General features: G+C 43.9%; 1 protein-coding gene across 1 annotated transcript in view; it reads right to left on the bottom strand.

Annotated features, from left to right (window-relative positions):
• Nucleotides 1-3,554: 3,554 nt before the first annotated feature.
• The window catches only part of LOC102799086 (collagen alpha-6(VI) chain-like), a 60,001-nt gene continuing 40,181 nt past the window's right edge, over nucleotides 3,555-23,374 (bottom strand). The window contains exons 24-40 of the mRNA XM_087848594.1: nucleotides 19,792-19,854; nucleotides 19,457-19,519; nucleotides 18,532-18,594; nucleotides 18,399-18,449; nucleotides 17,844-17,879; nucleotides 17,667-17,729; nucleotides 17,531-17,593; nucleotides 16,914-16,949; nucleotides 16,807-16,843; nucleotides 16,640-16,651; nucleotides 15,796-16,289; nucleotides 12,843-12,939; nucleotides 11,211-11,852; nucleotides 11,059-11,137; nucleotides 7,793-7,938; nucleotides 5,876-5,923; nucleotides 3,555-4,328 (exon numbers count right to left, since the gene is read on the bottom strand). Of these exons, the coding sequence (XP_087704720.1) occupies nucleotides 4,153-4,328; nucleotides 5,876-5,923; nucleotides 7,793-7,938; nucleotides 11,059-11,137; nucleotides 11,211-11,852; nucleotides 12,843-12,939; nucleotides 15,796-16,289; nucleotides 16,640-16,651; nucleotides 16,807-16,843; nucleotides 16,914-16,949; nucleotides 17,531-17,593; nucleotides 17,667-17,729; nucleotides 17,844-17,879; nucleotides 18,399-18,449; nucleotides 18,532-18,594; nucleotides 19,457-19,519; nucleotides 19,792-19,854 (2,169 nt within the window). The 3' untranslated portion in view covers nucleotides 3,555-4,152. The remainder of the gene's footprint in view (nucleotides 4,329-5,875; nucleotides 5,924-7,792; nucleotides 7,939-11,058; nucleotides 11,138-11,210; nucleotides 11,853-12,842; nucleotides 12,940-15,795; nucleotides 16,290-16,639; nucleotides 16,652-16,806; nucleotides 16,844-16,913; nucleotides 16,950-17,530; nucleotides 17,594-17,666; nucleotides 17,730-17,843; nucleotides 17,880-18,398; nucleotides 18,450-18,531; nucleotides 18,595-19,456; nucleotides 19,520-19,791; nucleotides 19,855-23,374) is intronic.

Genomic DNA, 23,374 nt, shown 5'->3' with positions numbered 1-23,374 from the left:
CTGACCTCAGGAAATCACATCATAAGGTGGGGCCAGGTTTCACAATGAGCTCACCTGAAACTTTGGCTGATTGGGACCCACACCCAGTTTCACACCTTGGCTCAGGCGATTAGAGGATCATCAGGGGTTCCTTTTGTCCCTCTGTGGGGGGAAACTCCCACTAGGTTTAAATTTGTGACTCCCCACCATTTGACCTTAGAACTGAAGAAGCTTCTCGGATGAAGGTGAAACGTCTTCAAGTAACTTAAAGAAGTCCAGACGCTTTTCTTTGTAAGCTCCTTTGACTACGATGACCTGGATGACTGAGAACCTTCACAGACAGATCAGAGCGCTTATACTCTGCAGCTTGTGTTCAGATATAAAAGCTTTTTCTTCATTTCCATGTTTAGAATGATTAAAATGACCACTGACATGATCATTGTATCTCAGGTTCATCAACAAATTAAAATCTTACCAGGGGAGATTGTCGGAGCGATAGAGAACAGATCTTCTTAACCATTCAAGGCTCCACGGAAGGCCGTGATAATGGCTGGACAGGTTTCGGAAACAGCTGAAGAAGGAGTGAGCGAAGCAGTAATCAAAGCAAAGAGTGGAAATGATGAATAGTCTAAATTATCAAACATGTTTTGAGTTTTTTCACACTGTTTTGTTTACTAAATAATTCCATATGAGTGTGCACTCATATTTTTGATGAGAATCTACAATGTAAATAGTTATGAAAATAAAGAAAAACCATTAAATGAGACGTTAAATTCCCTACCGGCATTGCTCTGGGTCCCTGTGATCCAGAATTACTCTTTACACCTGGATCTCCTGGTTGGCCCTTAAACAACAACAGATTGGTCAAAACATTTACGAACCATCTGCTCTCATATGTTAATATGTGTGAACAGAATAATAAACTGGGAACTTGAGATACAGGGAGCGTTATGTGCTGTTGGCTTTCTCTGTTGTAAAGGAACAGGAAGTAGTTTGACATCATTTAGATGAAGATACAGAAACCACTTTCTGACTGAAGACAGTCAGATGCAACAATATTCAATTTGAAAAACCTAAAAACACTTTTACAGCTGGGTGCCATGAGAACTCAGGCATAGGAAGTGATGTCACACACCTTCTGTCCACTAGGGCCACGACCTCCAGCTGGCCCTGGTTCCCCAAGTGGTCTATGTTTACCCTGCAGGAGGAACAGTTCACACTCTATTAACATCATGAGCAGTGATACTGTTTAAATCAGTCACTATAGGCTTATCTGCACAGATGAAGTGACGCACTCACCTGAGATCCTGGAAAACCAGGCATTCCTTTGGGTCCTGGTTCGCCGCTGTTCCCCCGGCTCCTTGCAACAACATTAATGCCTGATTACGAGTGTATATCCTTGTTATCAATATGAATGACAATATTTAAAGTTGCGTCCACACACACACACACACACACTCTTTCGAAACAGCTCCAGTGAATTTCTCTGGAAGTCTCTTTATGAGCCAAGTCCAACAGCTACACCACGCTGGAGTTAAACACATAACTGATGCCAAGGATCATTATTCATGAGAACTCGGTCTACTCGGCCAAACATGACTGAAGGACTAAGTGTGTGCAGCTGCTCTGAATGAGCCTTTAGTGTTTGCTTCCTGGGTGAGAAGTAGAGTAAAAAAGTGTTTAGAGATAGAAGTTTATATATCCCACAGGGACGTGATTAGGAATATGGGACCAAGGTCGTTTACAGCGCTCACTGGCTCAAAATGGGTTTCCGTGCTTGGGATTCGCTGGGTACTACAGGCCAAGCCTACTGCCAAGCCACTCAACAACATCACACGTGGATACCCATCCACTCACAAAAGCTCCAGAAATGAGACTTCTAAGAGCTCACAGTTTGATCCCGAGCAATCTTTGGTTCCAGGTGGAGTCCTGAATGCCACTTGGCTTTTGATACTCTCATTGACAAACTTACCACTGCACCAGTTCTAGGTTTTGCTGATCCGGCATTGCCTTACTTCTTCCACACTGATGCCAGTACCTCCGGATTGGGCGCCGCCCTTTACCAAGAGCAAGAGCGGAGACTTAGGGTGATAGCCTATGCCAATCATAATCACAGAGTGAAGAAAGCGTGAGGGGTACGTGAGTGCAATTAAGGCCAAGCACCACCCCCAATTAAAGGTGAGGAAAAGAAACAAGGTGCATCTGGTGAAGTGAATGTGCTGAAAGGTGAGCCTTTACAACAGTCATTTTAACAAGATTATTGGTGACAGCACTAATTTCATTAAATTCTAGCTTTGTTTTGGGTATTTTGTTCAGTATTTCCTGATCTTGGTCGGAGACGTAGGAGGAGCGTAGGAAGCGTGGGAAGCCCGAGAGCGGCAAGCACTGGGAGTGCAGACACGGGAGCAGAGAGCACGAGGCAGGTGGGAAGAAGACGTGGCACGAGAGCCAATGAACTGTTTACATCACTGTAAATAAACGCACTCATCATCATTAAGAGTCCTGCATCTGGATCTTCACCCCCACATCCCCACGGTTGGCAAGCGCTAACCGTGACAAAGAAAGAATATTCCTTACTGTTGGGGTGAAGGGAGCGCCAAAGTCGCAAAGCCCAGCATCGCTCATCTACAGTTTGAGTATATTTGTGGACTGCGCTGACTTTAGTTTAGTCTGTTTAGTCCGAAGATGAGGTCGAGTGAGTAATTTAGGTGTTCAGAGAGTGCAGTGGAAGAATGAGGCATCGTCAACATTTGGGCCATATTCACTTACAATACACAGCTTCTTGTTAAATATAGATCATTTAATCTGTCCTGGTCCTGGAGCGGTGACACCGTCGGCGCTGAAGGTCATGTGACAGCCTTCAAACCCAAAGACGCATGATTTTCTTTTAGAAAGGCTGGAATCCAATAAAACAAAAAGACTTAACACAAATGAATAATCACACTAATTTTTCTTTGTATTATAGAAATAAAATCCTTACTTTTCCTATGTGGGTCCGAGTAGTGTAGTCAGTGTTTCAGGAATGCTGAAGAATCCCACGAGGAAGAGCACGGCAACATCGTCCTGTGTTATGTATCATGGTATTAAACCTGCTGTTTACCAACAGAGGGGGAAACTCCTTTCAGGTGAGTTACTGGTATTATGTTGTGCAGTAAATTATCCAAAGGAAAACCCGTTAAGTTCAAAAACTGTTGTACGAAAAGATTGTTTTTAACAGGAAGCGATGGAGCTCAGAGCAGCTTTCACCGCCACACGCTGCAACAATCACTCAGTGCAGAGACGTGTGGCGTCTCTGTGCTGCAGCATGGGCAGCGTCGCTGCTGAGTGAGGGAGCCTGGGCCTGCTGACTGCTTCTTAGGCATTGCAGCGCCACCTTGAGGCAGGAACACAGCAGTACCATCTTTGACCTGAACGCAGAGATTGAACGTGACAGGATCACTGAATATTTAATATGAGCTTTAACATATCAGGTGGAAAATGTTTTAAACTTTGTTGTGCTGCGTTTCTCTTTTTTAATGTCAGGTTTGGGTTGTTTTCACTGAGGCCCACAGACACGGACACATGTCGGACTTTTATCTAAACACAAACTTTTATTCAGAAACAAACAGTACAAAATACATGCAGCTGTTTCAGAGGAGCTGCTTCAAGGCAGCTGCGAGCCTTGGAAATATTTGGATTTTAAAGGCAGGTTTTAATATTTTCAACCGCAGGGGGCAGCGTTTCTTGAGCTGGCGTTGTTTTAACTTTAGTTTTTGATGTTTCTAAATTTTCTCACAGATTTTGTGTTTTGCCCGGCTGCAGCTGCAAAGGCACTGCACCAACGCCTGGTAGACATTTGTATCACAGTCCTGCTTCCTTTGGCATTTGTTAAACATAATTCATAAAGGTTTTAGGCATAAAATCATTTTTCAACACATTCTCGTGATGTCTTTCCTTAATTTGGAAGCATTTAGAGTATTTAAAAATGAAAACACCTTTAAAAATAGCACCCTATGACATAAAAATGATTATTCGATTTCAGTAAAGTAGTTTCAGAGGAGTGAACTAAACTAACCACACATGGGTGGAGGAAAAGGCGGCTCCTTGTGTGTTTAAGTCTGGGAACACTTTAACTGCCCAGAACAAAACTCTGAGGTTGCTCTGCTGCTGTGTGGACATCGGTGGCCCGGCGCCTCATCTGTGCTTCGACAGACAAACTCTCTCACATTCTGCCTGCGTCTCAAAGCGGTTGTTGTTGCCTCCGCAGCCGCCGTACCAGAAGCGAGAGCAGACGCTGCGTTTGTGGTCGAAGAACCACCTGACGGCGTAATTCACACAGTCGCCAGCATCCTTGCTGAGGAAGCAGATGCCTGCAAGAGGTGAAATAAATAAAATCTTTTATACTTCTGTTCATTTTCCACCATCAACATGATTCATGTTCTACGAAACGCTGACAGGAGCGAGGAGGCAAAATCAGCTCACAGAAAAACAAACTTAATAAAATAGAATAGAAGAATAGAAGAGCCCTTTATTGTCGTTGTACATGTACAAAATTATGGGCGCTCTGCAACGCAGAAAGAAAATATAAATAGTAAAGGGCTTTAGGCATAAATAGCAGACAGATCGGGGTCAGCAGCCTTTAACACCCAAAGAGCAGTTTGGACCCAGCGTGTTGTTTCCACAGTTCATGGAGGAGCTGCTCACATACGTTTGTGCATCCAAAGATCCACACTTGGCCTGCCTGGTTAAAAGTCTCGATAAATGCACGGCGCTTCGGCGGGTATGGTTTATGCGAGTGTGACGCTTATTTTAAACGATGAAGAATACTGACATATAATTTTATTTTTGTATTTCAAGATCACGATAATCTTCCAATTTCGAACTACAAATTAAAAAAGAACTAAGACAATTAAAATACACTTCAGTTAAATACTTATCATTCTTTTCCAAACCACGTGGAGCCGCAGTATCAGGACTAAAGAGCCGCAGGTTGCGACCCCTGCTCTAGAGGAATGTGAGTGTGTGAGCGTCCTGAGTGATGAGGGTCACTCAGACCGTGCCTCAGATTGGTGGGCAGGGGTGGGGGAAGGAGCTGTTAGTGAGTCTGGAGGTGTGGCGCCTGACTGACCTGAGGCGCAGACCAGAGAGCAGTGGGTCAAACAGGTGGTGGGCGGGGTCACCTGTGATGGCCCTGGTTTACCTGGAGGATCTGGCGATGGCCTCCAGGTGTGTCAGAGGGCAGCCAGTGATTTTTTGGGGGGTGTTAATGACCCTCAGTGCAGCCTTCCTGCTCTCAGTCGTGGCCCCTGAGTACAAACACCTGGCAGGAGGATCACGCTCTCCACTGAGGAGGGTAGAGCAGCAGCTCCTCCTCCACGTTATTCCTCGTGGAGGAGGAGCTGCTGCTGGGCCTTCTTTGCCAGGGTGTTTTATTTGATTTTTACAGACTATTATTAAATGCGTAAACAATGAAGAGTGAACTGAACAGGAAGTCTGTGCTCAGATATCTGACATCTGCTCTGAAGCTGGGAAATATCAGTCTCACACGGTAGCAGGACACTGGGCATAGTTTATGTATCGAGCTGCAAAGTGCAGCTGTGCTTCTTACTAATAACACTGTGACCTGCTGAGACCCAGCACACTCATGTCCTCTGAAGGGGAATTTATTTTAGTCTGTATCTTCTGACTGGTTTGAGCTACCCCACTAAAAGACTTTCCCCTCAGTTCTTGGCTGGTTAAACTGAAGTAGGCTGAATGTTTGTGGCTCATGTTTTAGTCGATGTCTCCCTATTTGATGATTGCAGACTGTAGGTGCGATGTCACTGAGATCATCTGCGTTCCTCAAACGCAGCGTTCTTCCCGTCATCGTAGCGAAGAAGAGAAAGGACAGTGTGACTGAGAGCAGGTGGATGCTCACCTGTGGACACAAAGCTGTCCAGCTGCTTCGTCGGCTCCACGTTCACATCTGTCAGAGACCAAACAGTCAGCAGGGAGTGTGAGCTAAAGCTGCAGAGCTTCAGTGAAGCAGGTTTCATTAGAGCACTTTACAACACCACAGGCTGAGTTACACCCACAGGGGAGAAATAAATAGCAACACAGACGGCCATAAACAGGCCGGTGATCCGAGTGCGTGCTTGTAATGATGTGGACTCACTGACGACTGAATGTGAACCATTCGTGGTTAAAATCTGTTTGTTTTTAACTAATTAGAAACATGTCTGTAAAGGTTCTCATCCAGCTCATCGTAGTCTGAGGAGCTTGGAAAAAAAAGCTTCTGGACTTCTTTAAGTTGCTTGAAGACGTTTATTCTTCTTCAGTTCTGAGAGCAACTGGTTTAAGCCCCGGCCTGAGAGGGGACGATGGACCCCCTAATGATCCTGTACCTAATCACACGAGCCGAGGTATGAAAACAGGTGCAGGTCACAATCAGCCAAGGGTTCGGGTGAACTCCCCACCCTATCATGTGATTTCATTCCCGACGCCTTAACACCCAATCACATCCTGGGCCTTCTGACAACAGGAAATCAGCCTCTTTGCTGATTTGATGAAAGCCCGATTAGGATAACCGCATGTTTTAAGAGCTTTCTTTGTGTGTGTGTGAGTGTGTGTGTGTGTGTGTGTGTGTGTGTGTGTGAGTGTGAGTTTGCTTGTGTCAAAATTGGGGACTTCTATCAGCTCACACACCAGTCAATTGGGGACACCTCTCCCTTTGGGGACCAAAACCACCGTCCCCAATTACATTTACCTCTAACAACGTTCAGCATGCTCTAAAACATATTTTAATCCAAAAATATCACCTGTCCCCAAAAGTGACATTTTTTAGATTTTTTGTGTATGTGTATGACATTGCCACCAAAATTTTTTGCAATCTGCGTATATCTCTATGTTGCCCCCTAGTGGAAGTGTGTGAAATTGCAAAAATTTCCACTGTCCCCAAAAGTGACATTTCTTGGATTTTTTTGTGTGTGTATTACCTCTCCCTAACCCTTATATTATTATAGTGTAAGTCCTCTTTAATATACTGATCTTTGTTGAAAATCTTATTCAACATTCTTTCGTATGAATGGTTTTATATAAACAAACATTTGTTCTCTTAACTAAATAATAGAAATCAGTAGACTATTTGTTAGAAAGTAGATTATATTTTCAAAGGGTAAAGAAGACTCTAGAAAATACAAAAGAGTCATATTTCACGTAATTATGATATAAATAATTTTAATATTTTTTAAAGAATTATTTGGCATGATGTGAAGCAGATGCATGAAATAATGGAGCACTTTAGGTTCATATTTGCTTTCTGAACTGCAGCTTGACATAAATTACTCTAAATTCTTGATACTTGTATTGGAACATATTTAAGATGTTTCTTGGATTTCTGTTGAATGGTGCAGGGATCCAAAATTTGGTGAAACAGCTGAGCTAAATTTAAATTTCAATGTTAATACCTTTTAGGTATTATTATTATTTAGATAACCGCATGTTTTAAGAGCTTTCTTTACAGGGTTCACCCAACATCTTGGTTGATTGTGACCCCCACCCATTTTCACACCCAGGCAGAGGATCAATAGGGGGTCCACGACCCTCGTAGGGACACTCCCACAGGGCTTAAAAATCTGGGACTCTCCACCAGTCGCTCTGAGAACTGAAGAAGCTTCTCGGGTGAAACGTCTTCAAGAAACTTAAAGTGCATTTCTTTGCAAAATGTTTTTGAATGTTACTGAGAAACATCTCAGATAAACAACGTACCGTGTGTGTGTGTGAGTGTGTGTGTGTGAGTATGAGTGTGTGTGTGTGTGTGAGAGTGTGTGTGTGTGTGAGTGTGTGTGTGCACTACCTGTGAGGTCAGCTCCTGAAAACGACCTCTTTCCTTTGTTCAGAGTGTTGATGACGCTCAGGTTTCTTGCCAAGATTCCCGTCTGCTCCTGGAACCAGTTTCTCGGCTGATCGGAAATTTCCAGCTGCCAGTCTGCTGAGCCCTGACTGGACATAGAGCAGCGGCACTCGCTGAGCCATCACAATAGCTTTCTGAATAACACGTTTAATTATTGCTGCTCCGTAACTGCTGTTTACTAACATTTATGTGCTTTATATTTCAAGGAGAGAAACCCAACAATCAGACCTCGTATGAGCAAGAACTTGGCGACAGTGGGAAGGAAAACCTCCGACAGAACCAGGCTCAGGGAGGGGCGGAGCCATAAAAACACATTGGAGTCTATTAGATAGATATGATACAAACCACTGCAGCACAGTACCTGTAATACCTACAGCATGTTCTAATCGCTCTAATAGGATATTATGGTCGACAGTATCGAACGCTGCACTGAGGTCTAGCAGGACAAGCACAGAGATGAGTCCACTGTCAGAGGCCATAAGAAGATCATTTGTAACCTTCACTAAAGCTGTTTCTGTGCTGTGATGAGCTCTGAAACCTGACTGAAACTCTTCAAATAAACCATTCCTCTGCAGATGATCTGTTAGCTGTTTGACAACTACTCTTTCAAGGATGTTTGATTCAATTCAATTCAATTCAGTTTTATTTATATAGCGCCAAATCACAACAAATGTCGCCTCAAGGCGCTTCATAGATACAGAGAAAAGCCCAACAATCATATGACCCCCTATGAGCAAGCACTTTGGCGACAGTGGGAAGGAAAAACTCCCTTTTAACAGGAAGAAACCTCCGGCAGAACCAGGCTCAGGGAGGGGCGGCCATCTGCTGCGACCGGTTGGGGTGTGAGAAGGAAGACAGGATAAAAGACATGCTGTGGAAGAGAGACAGAGATTAATAACAGATATGATTCAATACAGAGAGGTCTATTAACACATAGTGAGTGAGAAAGGTGACTGGAAAGGAAAAACTCAATGCATCATGGGAATCCCCCGGCAGCCTACATCTATTGCAGCATAACTAAGGGAGGATTCAGGGTCACCTGGTCCAGCCCTAACTATATGCTTTAGCAAAAAGGAAAGTTTTAAGCCTAATCTTAAAAGTAGAGATAGTGTCTGTCTCCCGAATCCAAACTGGAAGCTGGTTCCACAGAAGAGGGGCCTGAAAACTGAAGGCTCTCCCTCCCATTCTACTTTTAAATACTTTTAAAGCTTTTAATTAGACCAGGGTTTTCATGGTGTATTTTATGACTGTATTATGTTTTTACCTTGTAAAGCACTTTGTGACATATGCCTGTGAAAGGTGCTATATAAATAAAGTTTACTTACTTACTTACTTACTTACTCTAGGAACAACAAGTAGGCCTGCAGAGTGGGAGCGAAGTGCTCTAATAGGGTAATATGGTACTACAAGGTCATTAAGATAAGATGGGGCCTGATTATTTAAGACCTTGTATGTGAGGAGCAGGATTTTGAATTCAACTCTGGATTTAACAGGAAGCCAATAAAGGGAAGCCAAAACAGGAGAAATATGCTCTCTCTTTCTAGTCCCTGTCAGTACTCTTGCTGCAGCATTTTGGATTAACTGAAGGCTTTTTTAGCTGTTTGACAACTACTCTTTCAAGGATTTTTGATATGAAAGGAAGGTTGGAGATTGGCCTATAATTAGCTAAGACTGCTGGGTCTAGAGATGCTTTTTGAGTAAAGGTTTAACTGCAGCCACCTTGAAGGCCTGTGGTACATAGCCGATTATTAGAGATAGGTTGATCATATATAAGATCGAAGAATTAATCAATGGCAGGACTTCTTTGAGCAGTTTTGTAGGAATGGGGTCTAAAAGACACGTTGATGGTTTGGAGGAAGTAATTATTGAAGTTAACTCAGAAAGATCGATTGGAGAAAAAGAGTCTAACTTAACATCAATGGAACTAAGAGTAGCTGTAGATAATATTACATCTGTGGGATGATTATTGGTAATTTTTTCTCTAATGATAAAAATTTTATTTGTGAAGAAGTTCATGAAGTCATCACTAGTTAACGTTAAAGGGATGGTTGGCTCAAAAGAGCTCTGACTTTTTGTCAGCCTGGCTACAGTGCTGAAGAGAAACCTGGGGTTGTTCTTATTTTCTTCAATCAGTGATGAGTAGTAAGCTGTTCTGGCTTTGCGGAGGGCTTTCTTATAAAGCAACAAACTATTTCTCCAGGCTAAATGATGATCCTCTAAATTTGTGACACGCCATTTCCTCTCCAGATTACGAGTCATCTGCTTTAGGGTACGTGTTTGAGAATTATACCACGGGGTCAGGTACTTCTGATTAGAGACCTTAGTTTTCACCGGAGCTACAGTATCCAGAGTCGTACGTAGTGAGGAGGTGAAATTATTAACAAGATAATCGACCTCTGTTGGGGTAGCGTTCAGATAGCTGCTCTGCTCTGTGTTGGTACAGGGCATTGACGATGATAACAGTGGCTGGATTATATTCTTAAACTTAGTTACAGCGCTTTCAGAAAGACATCTACTTTGATAAAGTCCACTCTCCACTGCTGCGTAATCAATTATTGTAAATGTAAATGTTATCAAGAAATGATCAGACAGGAGAGGGTTTTCAGGAAACACTGTTAAATGTTCAGTTTCTATGCCATATGTTAAAACAAGATCTAGAGTGTGATTAAAGTGGTGGGTGGGTTCTTTTACATTTTGAGAGAAACCAATTGAGTCTAACAACAGATTAAATGCCATGTTGAGGCTGTCATTTTTAGCATCAACATGGATGTTAAAATCACCCACAATAATTATTTTATCTGAGCTCAGAACTAAATCAGATATAAAGTCTGAGAAATCAGACAGAAACTCTGTGTAAGGCCCAGGTAAGGCCTGGGCTTGATATGAAAGGAAGGTTGGAGATTGGCCTATAATTAGCTAAGACTGCTGGAGTTAACGTTAAAGGGATGGTTGGCTCAACAGAGCTCTGACTGTTTGTCAGCCTGGCTGCAGAGCTGAAGAGAAACTTAGGGTTATTCTTATTTTCTTCAGTTTATTTGTGAAGAAGTTCATAAAGCAATAAAGAGAAACTTATTCCAGTTAATTAGTGCCAAACAGTAAGAGATGACATGTCTCCAGCTTATGGGTTATCTGCTTTAAGGATGTGTTTGTGTGAGCATAACAGATGTGTTGTTGATGACAAAGCTGTTTGAGTCTGTGGAAAGTGTTACCTGTTAGTGTCCAGAGTGTCGTCTGACAGCTGGCTGCAGGTCAGTTTAAATGGGAGTGGAGGATAAGCGTTGAGTCCCTCTGAAACAAATGCAAACAGCCCGTCAGTGTGTGTCTGGTTACAGACGATAGGGAGATCTGAGCGTGCTCTTACTGTTGAGGGCGGAGAGGAAGACCCTGATGAAGCGCTGGGCATAGCCCTGCTCGTCGGCCTTCAGCCTGTCGAGTCTGATCAGGTGCTGCTGTATCGGCACGCTGGCCAGCGCCTCCACCTCTGTCCGGTCGTAACGATCACCCACCGCCACCACAAACAGCGCCACCCCCTCACACTTGGCCTTCTGGGCGATGTAGCGCAGCTTGGCCTGGTCTCTGTAGGCCGTCTTGGTGCCCACCACAGTCAGGACAGCCCTCTTGCTGCGCGGCTGGCCGGCCTTCAGCAGCACCTCCCTCAGGGTGTAGTCCAGCATCTGTCCCAGCGCCAAAGAGCCGCCCTGCTGCTGCATGTTCTGGATCATGTACGTCTTCATGTCTCCAGCGTTCTGGTAGGTCTGCAGGCCGAACTCCACCTTGGCGCTCTGTTGGACCAGAGCTACTCGGGCCTGGCGGCCGGCTCGGCGGGGCTGTGGACTCACGGCCAGCTGCTCCACCACAGAGCTCAGCAGCTGCCAGGCACCGGCGTATTCATCGGCCTGGATCTCCCTGGAGCTGTCCAGCACCATGACCAGGTCCACATCCGCCTGCTGAGGCGGCACTGGTTCCTGGATGAAGGCGCACTCCTCTGCACGCCTGCAGGGGTCTGCAGAGACAGCAGCAGCCACCGAAAACACCTTTATTCATCCTTTTGTCCACATATGCTGCTCGTGTATTTGTAGTCTGACAAAAAACACGTTGTGATTTTTCTCATGTATTACCAAAACTGGAACAAAAAAGTCTGATATTGTGTAACTGTTTTTTATCCAGGGAAGGATTAGAGCCCTAAAGGCATAAAGTTATGTATCAACCAAAGTCTCTGTCAGTGTAGAGAAGTTACAGAAGTTAAATATTTAACTGTTTTTCTACACGATGAACAAAGAAAGAAATGTGTGAAATTACAGAAAAAGTTCTGGAAGTTTAGTTTTTAACTGCAGTCGTATAAAAACATTTCATTGGTTTTTGCTTAATGACTCTGTGCAGTGTGAACAGGGAGGTTTTAATCAGCAGGGAAAGTCGTAAAACTGCATCAGCTTGTTTGTGGTGAGCAGCAGATCCAACAAGTTAGAATCAAAAATGGCTTCAAGTGCACATTCAGGTCTGTGAGACTCGCTGGGGAGAACACACATCACGTTTAAGGCCTGGACAAGTTGAAACGTTTTGTTCTCCATCATGCAAAAATGGCTGAAAATAAAACCAGGCCAGCTGCAAATTTTAAAAATTCTGCACTCAGCTCTGCGGTCTCCAGTGTCATCCTGTGTTTCCCAGTCTCTGTGCACTCGGCCTGAAGCTACACTCGCTGCCCCTTCCTTCTGTCACATATCGGTATGCTCCCAGCGATATGCGATTGGCCGCATGCTGTTCCCCCCAAAATAAAGTCCCACCCCTACCTACTATCACAGTCACCTGCTGCAGAGCTGATAATGGCATCAATAGCAGTAGCTGTACGTCCTGAGAGCAGTGAGATGTGGCAATTTACATTTTTAAGAGGACTGTAAAGTCAAGCTTCCTCATATTCTCTTTGATCCCACACAGCTCATCTAACTCGAACTAAAAAAGTGTGCAGTGTAGATGAGGCATGAGCATCAGTCGTTACCGTAACAGATGGCACAGCTCTTGACCCTCCTCAGGTCAGCAGCCGGCTCCTGTGGCCTCCTCAGCACCGTGAAGATGGAGTTTCCTGTGTCGTCAGCCTGAGAGGAGACAGCAGCTACCGTTACCAACTGCTTCACTCATTCATGACAAACAGAATTCCTCAACGGCTGAGGGAAGACGACAAGCAGCTTAAAGAAAATGATGTTTAATTGAACTTTCCCTCTTTAGTCCATCTGTCTTGTATGTGCTTTATAACTGACAGCCATGAGAGAAGGTTTCAGGCACCACAGCTGTTTCTTCCTGTTCTACACTAACTTCTGGCTACACACTGTAAACGTAACTGGAGCCGCACAGGGAGACTAAGTGCACAATGAGCTGGAACGACTTCATGTGTTTGCAGCCAAACAGGCTGGAAAAGGCCCTCACATCATCTGCTGAGAAGGTCCCAGATGTATTGGCTCAAGTGAGAGCAAAGAGTTTAAAAAGGGGATGATGAAACTGTGGAAGCCTCCTGAAGTCATCACACTGTAAGGTCTAAAAAGGAAACGTGGACACCCTAACCGTAGCATTAAGAGCCAAATGTTTTTTAATCCAAGGCAAACACTCCGATAATCTCAGGGCGTCGTTGCTGTAACAGGGCTTACTGATTTATGAAGTTCCATCTTCATCCAAACCAGATATTATGATATCGACTCCACACTCCTGTATGCTCACATTGAGAGGCATGGTAGGTTTTGTGGACAGATAGGGCGGCTCGCTGCATTATTGCATCACTTCCTGCTCCTGGTGCACCACATCAGTGGTGCTTGTTCAGTTGTCTGAAGAGCAGCAACATCAGCAGTAACTGTCTGAGAAGCTGGCTCTTTTCTGCTCACTTTGTCGGTTGTCCAATTGTTGCTTTGCCTCCTTTAGCACCTGGTCGCCTGATTGTAGCTCTGGAGGCCTGGCTCCCCACAGAGCGAGCCAGGCCCACAGAGCCAGCCAGGCCCTGTGGTGCTTTGCAAAGGGACATTTGGCCTGGTTGACTGTGTCCGAAGTGGGAAATCAGGCCAGTTTGGTGACTACGAGGAGGAAGTGTAGCCTCAAACAGAAACCTTCAGTACATGAACCCAACACGTTGATTCTGTTCAGTCGGCTGAGACTGAAGAAGTCACTTGGATGAGTGACGAAACGTTTCCCCCACTGAAGACACGACGTTCAAATAAACGGATCTAACTTTGCCAAAACGATGTGGGCGTTATAGATAAGCGGGACAATTTCTGGACGAAACGTTGTCTTGTTAGGAGAGATGACATCCATCCCAGGCTGGACAGAGCAGCTGTCACGGCCTGGACGATCACCAGTTTCTCTCTCTCTCATTGCGGGTTCACGCCCTCAGCCACGCACCTCGGAGGAAGAAACACCTGAGCCTCGTTAGTGCTGCCAGCATCTTTGCTGGATCGTTGTGTGTGACTCGCGTTGGTGAAGCCAGGCCTCAGAAAGTTTTCTCTCGTGTCTCTTTTGTATGAACGTACGTTTCCCAGTGTACAGACTCCCTGGACTGTTTCCCGTGTGGTGAGTGTCGGAGAGAGAGGAATGAGTACTTTTCCCCTGGATTTCCCTGGAGCCCTGACCCCTCACCTTTTAATATAAATAAATTCTCTTGTGTACATCTGACCTCAGAGTCCTGCGTGTGAGTCCTCCACCTCAATCGTAACAGCAGCTCCCATTTCATTTATTAACCTTTTCATCTACGCTAGTCCATGCTGGTATCAACATACTGATTCATCCTGACCCACTGAGTCACAGCCAGACTCCTCAACGCACAGGCCAAGGAGGAGGAGTGGCAGCGCTTCAGCTTATTAACCAATCAAAGACACAGTTTGAATTCATTAAAAAAAACATTAATAACCAGTTCTCATTTGTTATAACCAGTGTTGGTCAAGTTACTAATTACTGATTACTTTACTCGTTACTTGAAAAAAGTAATCGGATTACAGTAACGCGTTACTGCCCATCTCTGGTTATAATAAACAAGACATAATATTTTGTTACAGATTATTACGTCAGTACTTCAGACTAAAGAAGAAACTGATAGTTAGGGGTGACCCTGAATCCTTGTCGGTTGTATAAAATAATGTCCAGTTTATGAGTTTTCTGATCAAAGCTGTGTTTGAGTTTCCCCAGGGAGTCACGCACTTCAGATTCCAGGCTCTATTTTTTCTACAGAATCCAGAGTCAAGATAAAATGATTAACAAGAACACTTTTCTTAAAGGTAAAGCAGTTTGCTACTTAATTGCTCCTAACTAGTAATTTGCTACACTACCTGTTACATAAAAAAAGCTGTCTCACAACCACAGTTTAGTAAGATGAACCTCAGGCTACACCAAAGCAAATCCCTAATGAGGACTCACATCTCTGAGATCTTTCTCTCAGCAGAACACAAAGCAAGACTGACTCTACTTTAGAAATGTGAGCAGGTAGACAGGGAGGCTGCAGCCCGACTGCTGTTTGTTACCTGTTGAAGGTAAAGTCTGTCTGGGCAGCATCAGCAACATCATGCAGTTGTTTCTGTCCTGGATGCAGTTTTCCTCTTTTGCATTTGTCTTTTGTACAATAAAAATAAATTTTCCTCCTCTGACACGTAAACTGGAACCAGCTGATCGTAGAGAGAGTGCAGCCACATGATTCCAAGGAATCGGAGCGCTGGGAACAGGTTTTCTACAAAAACTTTTTTGACCCATCGCCAGATGGTCTCAGTCTTTGGTTTTAAGTCAGACTAAATAAAAGATGATTTTGTGCATGATGGTGCCGTTTAAAGTGTTCAGGTTAATTCATCAACATCATTTTTTCCAACAACAGAAAATCTATGAAACATGTTGAGAATTAATTTGTAATGTATCGTCTAATTTTAGCATGTTCACCTGACCCTAGATGTTCACCACGGACCTGATGGAGGTTAAATCAAACTCACCTCCATCGCCTGATTAATTGCGGGAACCTTCCTCAGGGAGATGATTGCTGGGACGATGTTCAGAGCCCGGTACTCCATAATGGCAGCAAGAATGTCAGCGTTGTCCTGAGACGCTCCATTGGTGAAAAAGACGGCCACCTTCCTCACCGTGAACCCAGCTCGCACTCGTTTGAAGATGTTCTGACCCACAAAGCGCATGGCGGCGCCCAGCTGGCGTTTGTTGGACGTCTTCTCTAGGGCGATGTTCTTCACAGCTTCTCTCAGCGCAGTCTTGTTATGGTGGTCCTGGAAGTGGATCAGGTACTTGGTGTAGGCGCTGTATCCAACCACAGCCACGCGAGCACCTTGTGGACAGTTGCTCTCAGCGATGCTCAAGTCCTCCAGCAGGTGGAGGAGGGCGGAGCGCTGACTCTCGAGGGCCGTTGGAGTCACGTCGTCAGACATGTCCAAGCCGAACACCAGCTCGGTGGGGTAGGCCGGACACTGTGACTCACCTGGAGGAGGTAACGTCAGGAAGAGCTGAAGTGAAACTATGAAGCGCCTTGAGGCGACTTTTGTTGTGATTTGGCGCTATATAAATACAATTGAATTGAATTGAATTGAATTGAAACGACCGAGGTGTTTCAGACGGAGGAAACACGTTCAGGCCAATTAACAGATACTCAAAGACGACTAGTTACAAGTTACAAATTACTTCTGCTACTCAGTAAAATCCTACAAGCAGTTGGAGACAGTTTCAGATAAAAAAGTGCAAATATGTCCCGATGATCTCAGTCAGTCGGCATCTGTGGACAAAGTCTTTGTACTCACCATGTTTGTTCTCACTAAGAGGAGACGTACGTACCGTGTGAACAAGCTGTGTGAAGCAGAAACACATTCATTTATCACAGTGCTCGTACTCTGCAGTTTGTTTCCACAAACGTTTGTTTTAGTTTCCATCCTCTACATAAAAACTCATAAACAAACAGCTCATCATTGTTTTGCAAACGTGTTTAAAGCGACGACACTTACCACAGTTGTCTCTGATTTTGTTGATCAGTTCGCATTCCTGAGATGACAGAAAATGTTCAACAACATATTTATTTTAAGCAGGTGAAGCGATTTAAAGGTGGACTTACAAACAGGCTTCTGCTCCCAGGAGGACCTTTTGGGCCCTGGATGGAGGAAAAACAGAGATTATTGTAAGTTTATTTGGGAGGATAATCAAATGTGACTTTTATCTGTGGCTTCCACAGGGTGATGACCCGCTTCCTTTACACGGTGCCAGTTTTACTTTGATGTGATCCCTCCCTGACCACTGAACAGGATGCAGCGTTACTGCTGGAGTCTGCCAGTCATGGATGGATCTTGTGTGATGTCTGTTCTATGGACAGTGATCCCAGCAATTTGTGATGCTGTGTCATTACCAGCTTTTTGAACTGAAAGCGTCCATCAGTAATCAGGACGTGCTCACAGCCGTCTGCCTCCAGCTCACGATACCATCCTGCTCTGTCACAGCAACCCTCTGCATGATCTCGTCAAATACATCCATGAAACCTCTATGAGGTCTTTCTCTTTTCATCCTGCCTGGCAGCTCCATCTTTTAATATGTCCTCTGTCTAATTTAATTTAAAAACTAAATGAGCTTTTTCTTATTGGAAGATTTGCTTAGAAGATAACAATTTATCATTCAAAGAATTATTAGACCTGCTAATGAGAGTGAAGGTCGGCAGGTGAAGATGCAGTTTAAACTTACTTTGTGTCCTGGATATCCGTCACCTCCAGGCTCACCTGGTTCTCCTGGCATGCCTGAGTTCCCCTGCACACATAAATCACAGAAGAAGCAAAAAGCCAACGTCTCAGTGACGTGACATCAAAGAAACCTTTCTTACCCCACGACCCCGGTTCCCCTTGGATCCTGGATATCCTTTCGGTCCTTTCGCACCGTCGTCGCCCTGAAGACAAAATGCCGTCTCAATCACCACAGAGTCCAACATACTTCTAGCTTACTTTGGCTGAACCACATGGTAGCATCAAAATCTTAGTGTGTGGAAAATGTAAGCACTCACCGGTAAACCAGGGTAACCAGGAAAACCAGCATCTCCCTGTACAGAGAAAGGAAGAAGCAACGATTTCACGATTAAGACAACAAAGACTTTCTAAAATGTTCAGCCACATGTGTAAATCTGTTTTACCCACATCATTGTCCAGCTGAACAGCACCAAAGACATCCCCATGCCTATGCAGATGATACTAAGCTGTATTTTTCCACTAAGCCCCCAAATCTCAACAAGCCTCCCAGACCTCAATCACTTCACCACTGCCAGTGAAAAATGGACGAACGTTCCTTTTTCTGAATCCTGGTAAAACTGAGGTTCTTCAGGTTCTCATGAGAACTTGGGAGGGAACATAAATTTTGGATTCTGCCAGCACAAAGTTTGGGTGCGGGTCACTAGTGACACAAACCACAGTGTATCCTGAGAGAACCAGAGCATCTTCTCCTCCATGAAACGAATAGCTGAAACTAAAATCATGTGGCGTTCTTCTTACTGCTTTTCATTGTTGATGAAAACAGAATTCATTCAGTTTTTGTTGTTTGATGTTAAATTAAGGTTCAGCTCTACCTTGGAACCTTTCGGTCCTTCAGGTCCAAACCCGTCACGACCATCCAGACCCTGAACACAGAGAAAGTCATGCATGAGATAAATGCATTGAATTACAGATATACACAAGCTCAGCTCATGTTCGGGATCCTACCGGCATTCCTCTGGGTCCCGGTGGTCCCAGAGCACCCTTCACTCCTGGTTCTCCTGGTTGGCCCTTAAATAACAACCATGGACATTTCTCCATCAGAATTTACACCCCCATCCAACAAAACCCTGCCAAAATATCTTTCCATTTATAAAAAAAAGTACATTATTTACAGGCTGAATCCAGTTTTTTTCACATTTTAAACGTTTAAACTGCTGCTGTGGTTTATGGCCATGATCCATTTGACCCAGCGTTTTTATACATTTTGATGTTTATGGTTTATGTTTAAGTTCATCAGGTTATTAAGTTCATTTCTATTATACTGAGGTTGCTGTTACACTTTATTGTTTATTACAGTCCCCTGGTGTCTTCACCCCGTGTGTTTAAGTCTCCCTCACCGTTCACGTGTTTCATGTCATTATGTTTCCTGTTTTATTTTGAAGAGGTCTGGTGTCCCATGTTCATTGTGTTTAGTTTCACTTCCCCTGTGCCGTCATTGTGTTCATTGTAATCAGCTGTTTCCCCATGTGTTTCCGCTTCATCACCTCCTGTGTGTATTTAGTGTGTGTTTCCACTCATTCCTCGTCCAATCGTCTGCTTTGTTTCCATGCCTCTAGGTTGATGGATCCATGTCAGGTCTTCAGGTTTCTAGGTCCTTGTTCTAGTGTTTTTATATTTCGCTCACCCAGTTTAGGTTATTGTTAGTTTCTCCTTTGCCTTTTGTTTTTGTGCTGTTTACCAGCCTACAATAAACAGCTCGCTTTCAGCTAATATTACGTCTGTTTCCACTATTATCTATTCACATCCACACAGTTTGCTTCAACCAGACTGTGACACAAAATCTCATTGGGGCCATTAAGGCTTGTAGTTGGATAAGGGTTGGGTTTTGACTTCTAGCCTGAATGCAAAGAAAGGAAGTGATGTCACCCACCTTCTGCCCATTAGGGCCACGACTTCCAGGTAGCCCCGGTTGTCCAACAGATCCATGTTCACCCTGTGGGAGGAGCAGAGCTGCCACTGTTCACTCTATTCACATCATGCAAACACTGAACACTCTTTATGTTGCAGCCACTGGAAATACTTCTAAGCCTTTAAATGTCTAAGACCTTTAAAGCAATAATAATATTAAAAAACCATGTTGGTATTTTTCCTCATGCAAAACTCCCTTTAATCAGACACATGCTTCATTAGGAAAACACAATCAGTAAATCATAATTTAACTCGTTGGTCAGTGATGCATGAATACAGCCTAGTTGATGAACTCACCTGATTTCCTGGAAAACCAGGTGTTCCTTTGGGTCCAGGTTCCCCATTGTCCCCAGCAGGGCCCTGCACGGTCAACACAGTTTGATAACTGGTGATTATTTACACCTCTGCTCTTCCAATCAATGATGACTGATGATCACTGATGGATAGTCTGCATAGCTGTAGACTAGAAGTCATCTGTAGTGTACATTGATAATAATATATATGTCACTACACTTTATTTGTATTGCTTCTAAAACAAAGAAGTGTTGAAAAATAATAATAAAATTAGGAAATAAAAAAAAAAGAACAAGAAAAAACAAGGGCGCTAGGATGTCAATCCTGAAAACATTCCATCAAAAAATAATTACAGCGCTATGACAAACATAGCAAATCAGCGTGTGGTTGTCTGCATGCGCCTGCCAGAATCCTTTCTACGGTCAAACCTCATGACGTCATGCATGATGTCATATAATTATGTATCGACTGCCTAGTACAGATGCCGGGAGTCTACGTATATATAACAGGATACTGGAGTCAATTCTCTATCATCTCACACGTCTATTTAATCAGTTTCTGTTTGATGGTTATTCAGCTGTGTGACAACCCTGGAGGAAACCACCCGGGGGATTAATAAAGTTTTATTTATCTATTCTAATAACTTTAATCTCAGCAAAACCGATTTACTCACGAACAAATAAAACACTGAAGAAAGCCAAACAAAAACATTTTAAAGTGATCTAAGTGACTTATATATCATGTTTAACCTGAGTAGCCAAAGACCACGGGTGGCTGAAAACGATCGTGGCTATCGTGGGTAACAGACGTCTCCGAAAACGTCGGAGCACCTTTGCAAATATGTGATGTCTTGATAAACCGAGCAGATATTTGAGGTTTACACAGCTACTTTCTCACCTGAAAATATGTTAAACGTTTATTTTGTGACCCAAAAAGATTAATGAGAGTAATTTTAAAACTAAGTAGCTGCCGCCATTGTTGGAAACTGGAATCGGCTGGGCTATGAATTCTGGGATAGGTTGGGCCACGAAGGATACCGACCCATTCTTCAAATCTGGGGAAATGAATGACGCATTTGTTGGCCGCAATTGGGACAGCCTTCGTTGCCTGGCTGTGACGTAATCGGCCTCCGAAGGATGCGGCCACCGAAGGATGCGGCCACCAAAGGATGCGGCCTCCGAAGGATGCGGCCTCCGAAGGATGCAGCCTAGGTTTTGGGACACAGCTTATGGAAAGACTGGATGTTTTTCAGTCACCAGGGCCTGAGGCTAAGTAATTCACCTGGAATAATTTTGTGTGTCCCTGACCAAATGGCGTGGAACACCTGCCTTAAGAATTTGGTTGGTGTCATTTGAGCACTGTGTGTCAGGCAGAGGGAGGAGCCAACGCAGGACTCAAAACTCAAAAGAACTAACTAAGGCAGGCAAAACACCAAATACAAAAAAAACGTAACTCAGACGTGAAACTAGACAACTGAGAAAGTGAGGAACAAGCAACTAAGAGCAAGGAAAAGTGGGGACACTCGCAGCAATATGGGACGATGTAACAATGGGCAAAGGAAAACGATGGAAGCACACGGGGAATGGGGGAGAGATCAAACATAATGAGGTGGGAGGAAGGAAAACAGATGAATAAAACCCAGAGACAGAACTTATACGAGAGACGTGACAGACTAACCAGGGAGGGAACAAACTAAACCAACAAGAAGTACAAATGATTACACTTGGAAGAATGAGGAAACTAAACAATAGCAAACGAGGACATAAGAAACATAGAAACACTGTGTTAGCGTGACAGCAGGACAGCGTCATTCACACATCGTCACAGCCGCTCTCGTCTTCAAGAGCGCAGCATTTCATATGTTGCTTTGAGAAAACAGTCATGGTGTGGATAAGTGCAGTCATGTTTTGGGGAAGTACGATCTGACGTTGGCCACATTTCAGATCAACAGTGAGCTTATTTGTGTCTGTGTGATACCTCCTAATGCGTTAGCTCACCACATGAACGTACGGCAGCCTGAATGTGCAGACGGTGAATATCACAGACTTTCTGTCGACGTGAACACTGCCCATGAGACTGTTATACAACATGTGTTCACAAATATACTCCACTAAATGAGAAACAGCTTTTATTAAGTTACTAACTAATACCAAGCAGAGCTGCAACTGCATCCTATTTGGCTTTGTGGTTTGACAGAGAAAAATAAATTTATAAATAGTTCCACCGAATTTCTCTGGAAGTCTGTCCATGGGCCAAATCCAGCACGAATCTGCCAAATTCGGCTCAGCGAAAGCCAATGTGTAACCAGAGTGATGCAAAAACACAGACTAAACTGGCACCTCTCGAGTCCTGTGGGGATTTCTGCCTATTCAACTAAAACAAAACTTCTAAGGAATAATGTGTACAGTTACTGTCAATGATACTTCAGGAATTTAATGCTAAAGTCAGCCAGATGCAGCCTGCGGGAGAACATTTACAGTTTACTGCCTCAGCTGTAAACGCTGTTAGCCTGGCTCTGACTCACGGCTCTTGAACAGTTGAGACTTCAATATTTGAAACAGCTTATTAGTTCCAACATATCGAGGGGTCTTACAACGCAGTGGAGATCCCTTTACAGGCCCAGCGACGTGAACATGATGCGTAGTGGTTACATACAGTTGTGGTCAGATGTTCATCACAGGCATGAATTTCAGGTCATTTTGGATTTTTAATGATTTCTTTAAACCTTTTCCAGTGTGCAACGATCGTAGAGAGTGTGCATTAGAGCAGAGCGATATGACCAAAAATATTTATCACGATATACATTTGAAAACGATATAATTGACACGAGACAAATTACTTTACAACTCCTCAACTTTATTAGTGCAAAAAAACATCAATGTATTTTCACTTAAACAAGCAGCTGTTTTTTATCCGCATTAAAGTTATATAAAAATTTAACAGTGCAAATGCAAATTCCTCGCTGACAGTTTAACCAAAAGGCATTTCCAGTGGAAACTGGCCGACATATCCTCAGCATAACCATGTATAATATCCACAACACTTAAAAAGAGGTTATACACACACAATACGGTAACATTATGTTGAAGCACAGTACGTATCACTCCGCGAGGCTCCGCCTACGATAGCCGTAATGCTCCGACAATCCATCAAGCGGTGCGGCTTCGTAGCTTAGCAAAGTCGTACTGAAACATTTGACAGATTTTCTGCTACCAAAAATAGTGCTTTGTTGTGTATCTGACGGACGAAAGCTAAACCAGTTCCACACCACTGAAGCTGCAGCATTTTTACAAACCAGTTCAGGTTCATCGTTTCATTCAACGATCCGCTTTCGCTCTTCTCATTCTGCGTCGCCGCCATGTGCGTATGAAAACAAAGGCACTGCACATGCGCGTTTTACCCAAATTCTATCGCCATATTTCATTTTCTTATCATTGATAACTCTTTTTATCAGAACTGAGGACTTGACCAGAGGGCGTTCCCACTCTGAATGACCGTCAGCGTCTCCACAACATTCATAGTAAGAGCAGCGATGTGAGAGGAAGGCTGAGTGCGGGGAGGAGGGGTTAAACTACAGGCAGTCGCG

Source organism: Neolamprologus brichardi, chromosome 11 (assembly GCF_056152115.1).
Source record: "Neolamprologus brichardi isolate AB-2024 chromosome 11, ASM5615211v1, whole genome shotgun sequence".
NCBI lineage: Eukaryota > Metazoa > Chordata > Actinopteri > Cichliformes > Cichlidae > Neolamprologus > Neolamprologus brichardi.
The sequence above is the reverse complement of the archived record's forward strand: the minus strand, read 5'-3'. Positions and strand labels throughout refer to the sequence as shown.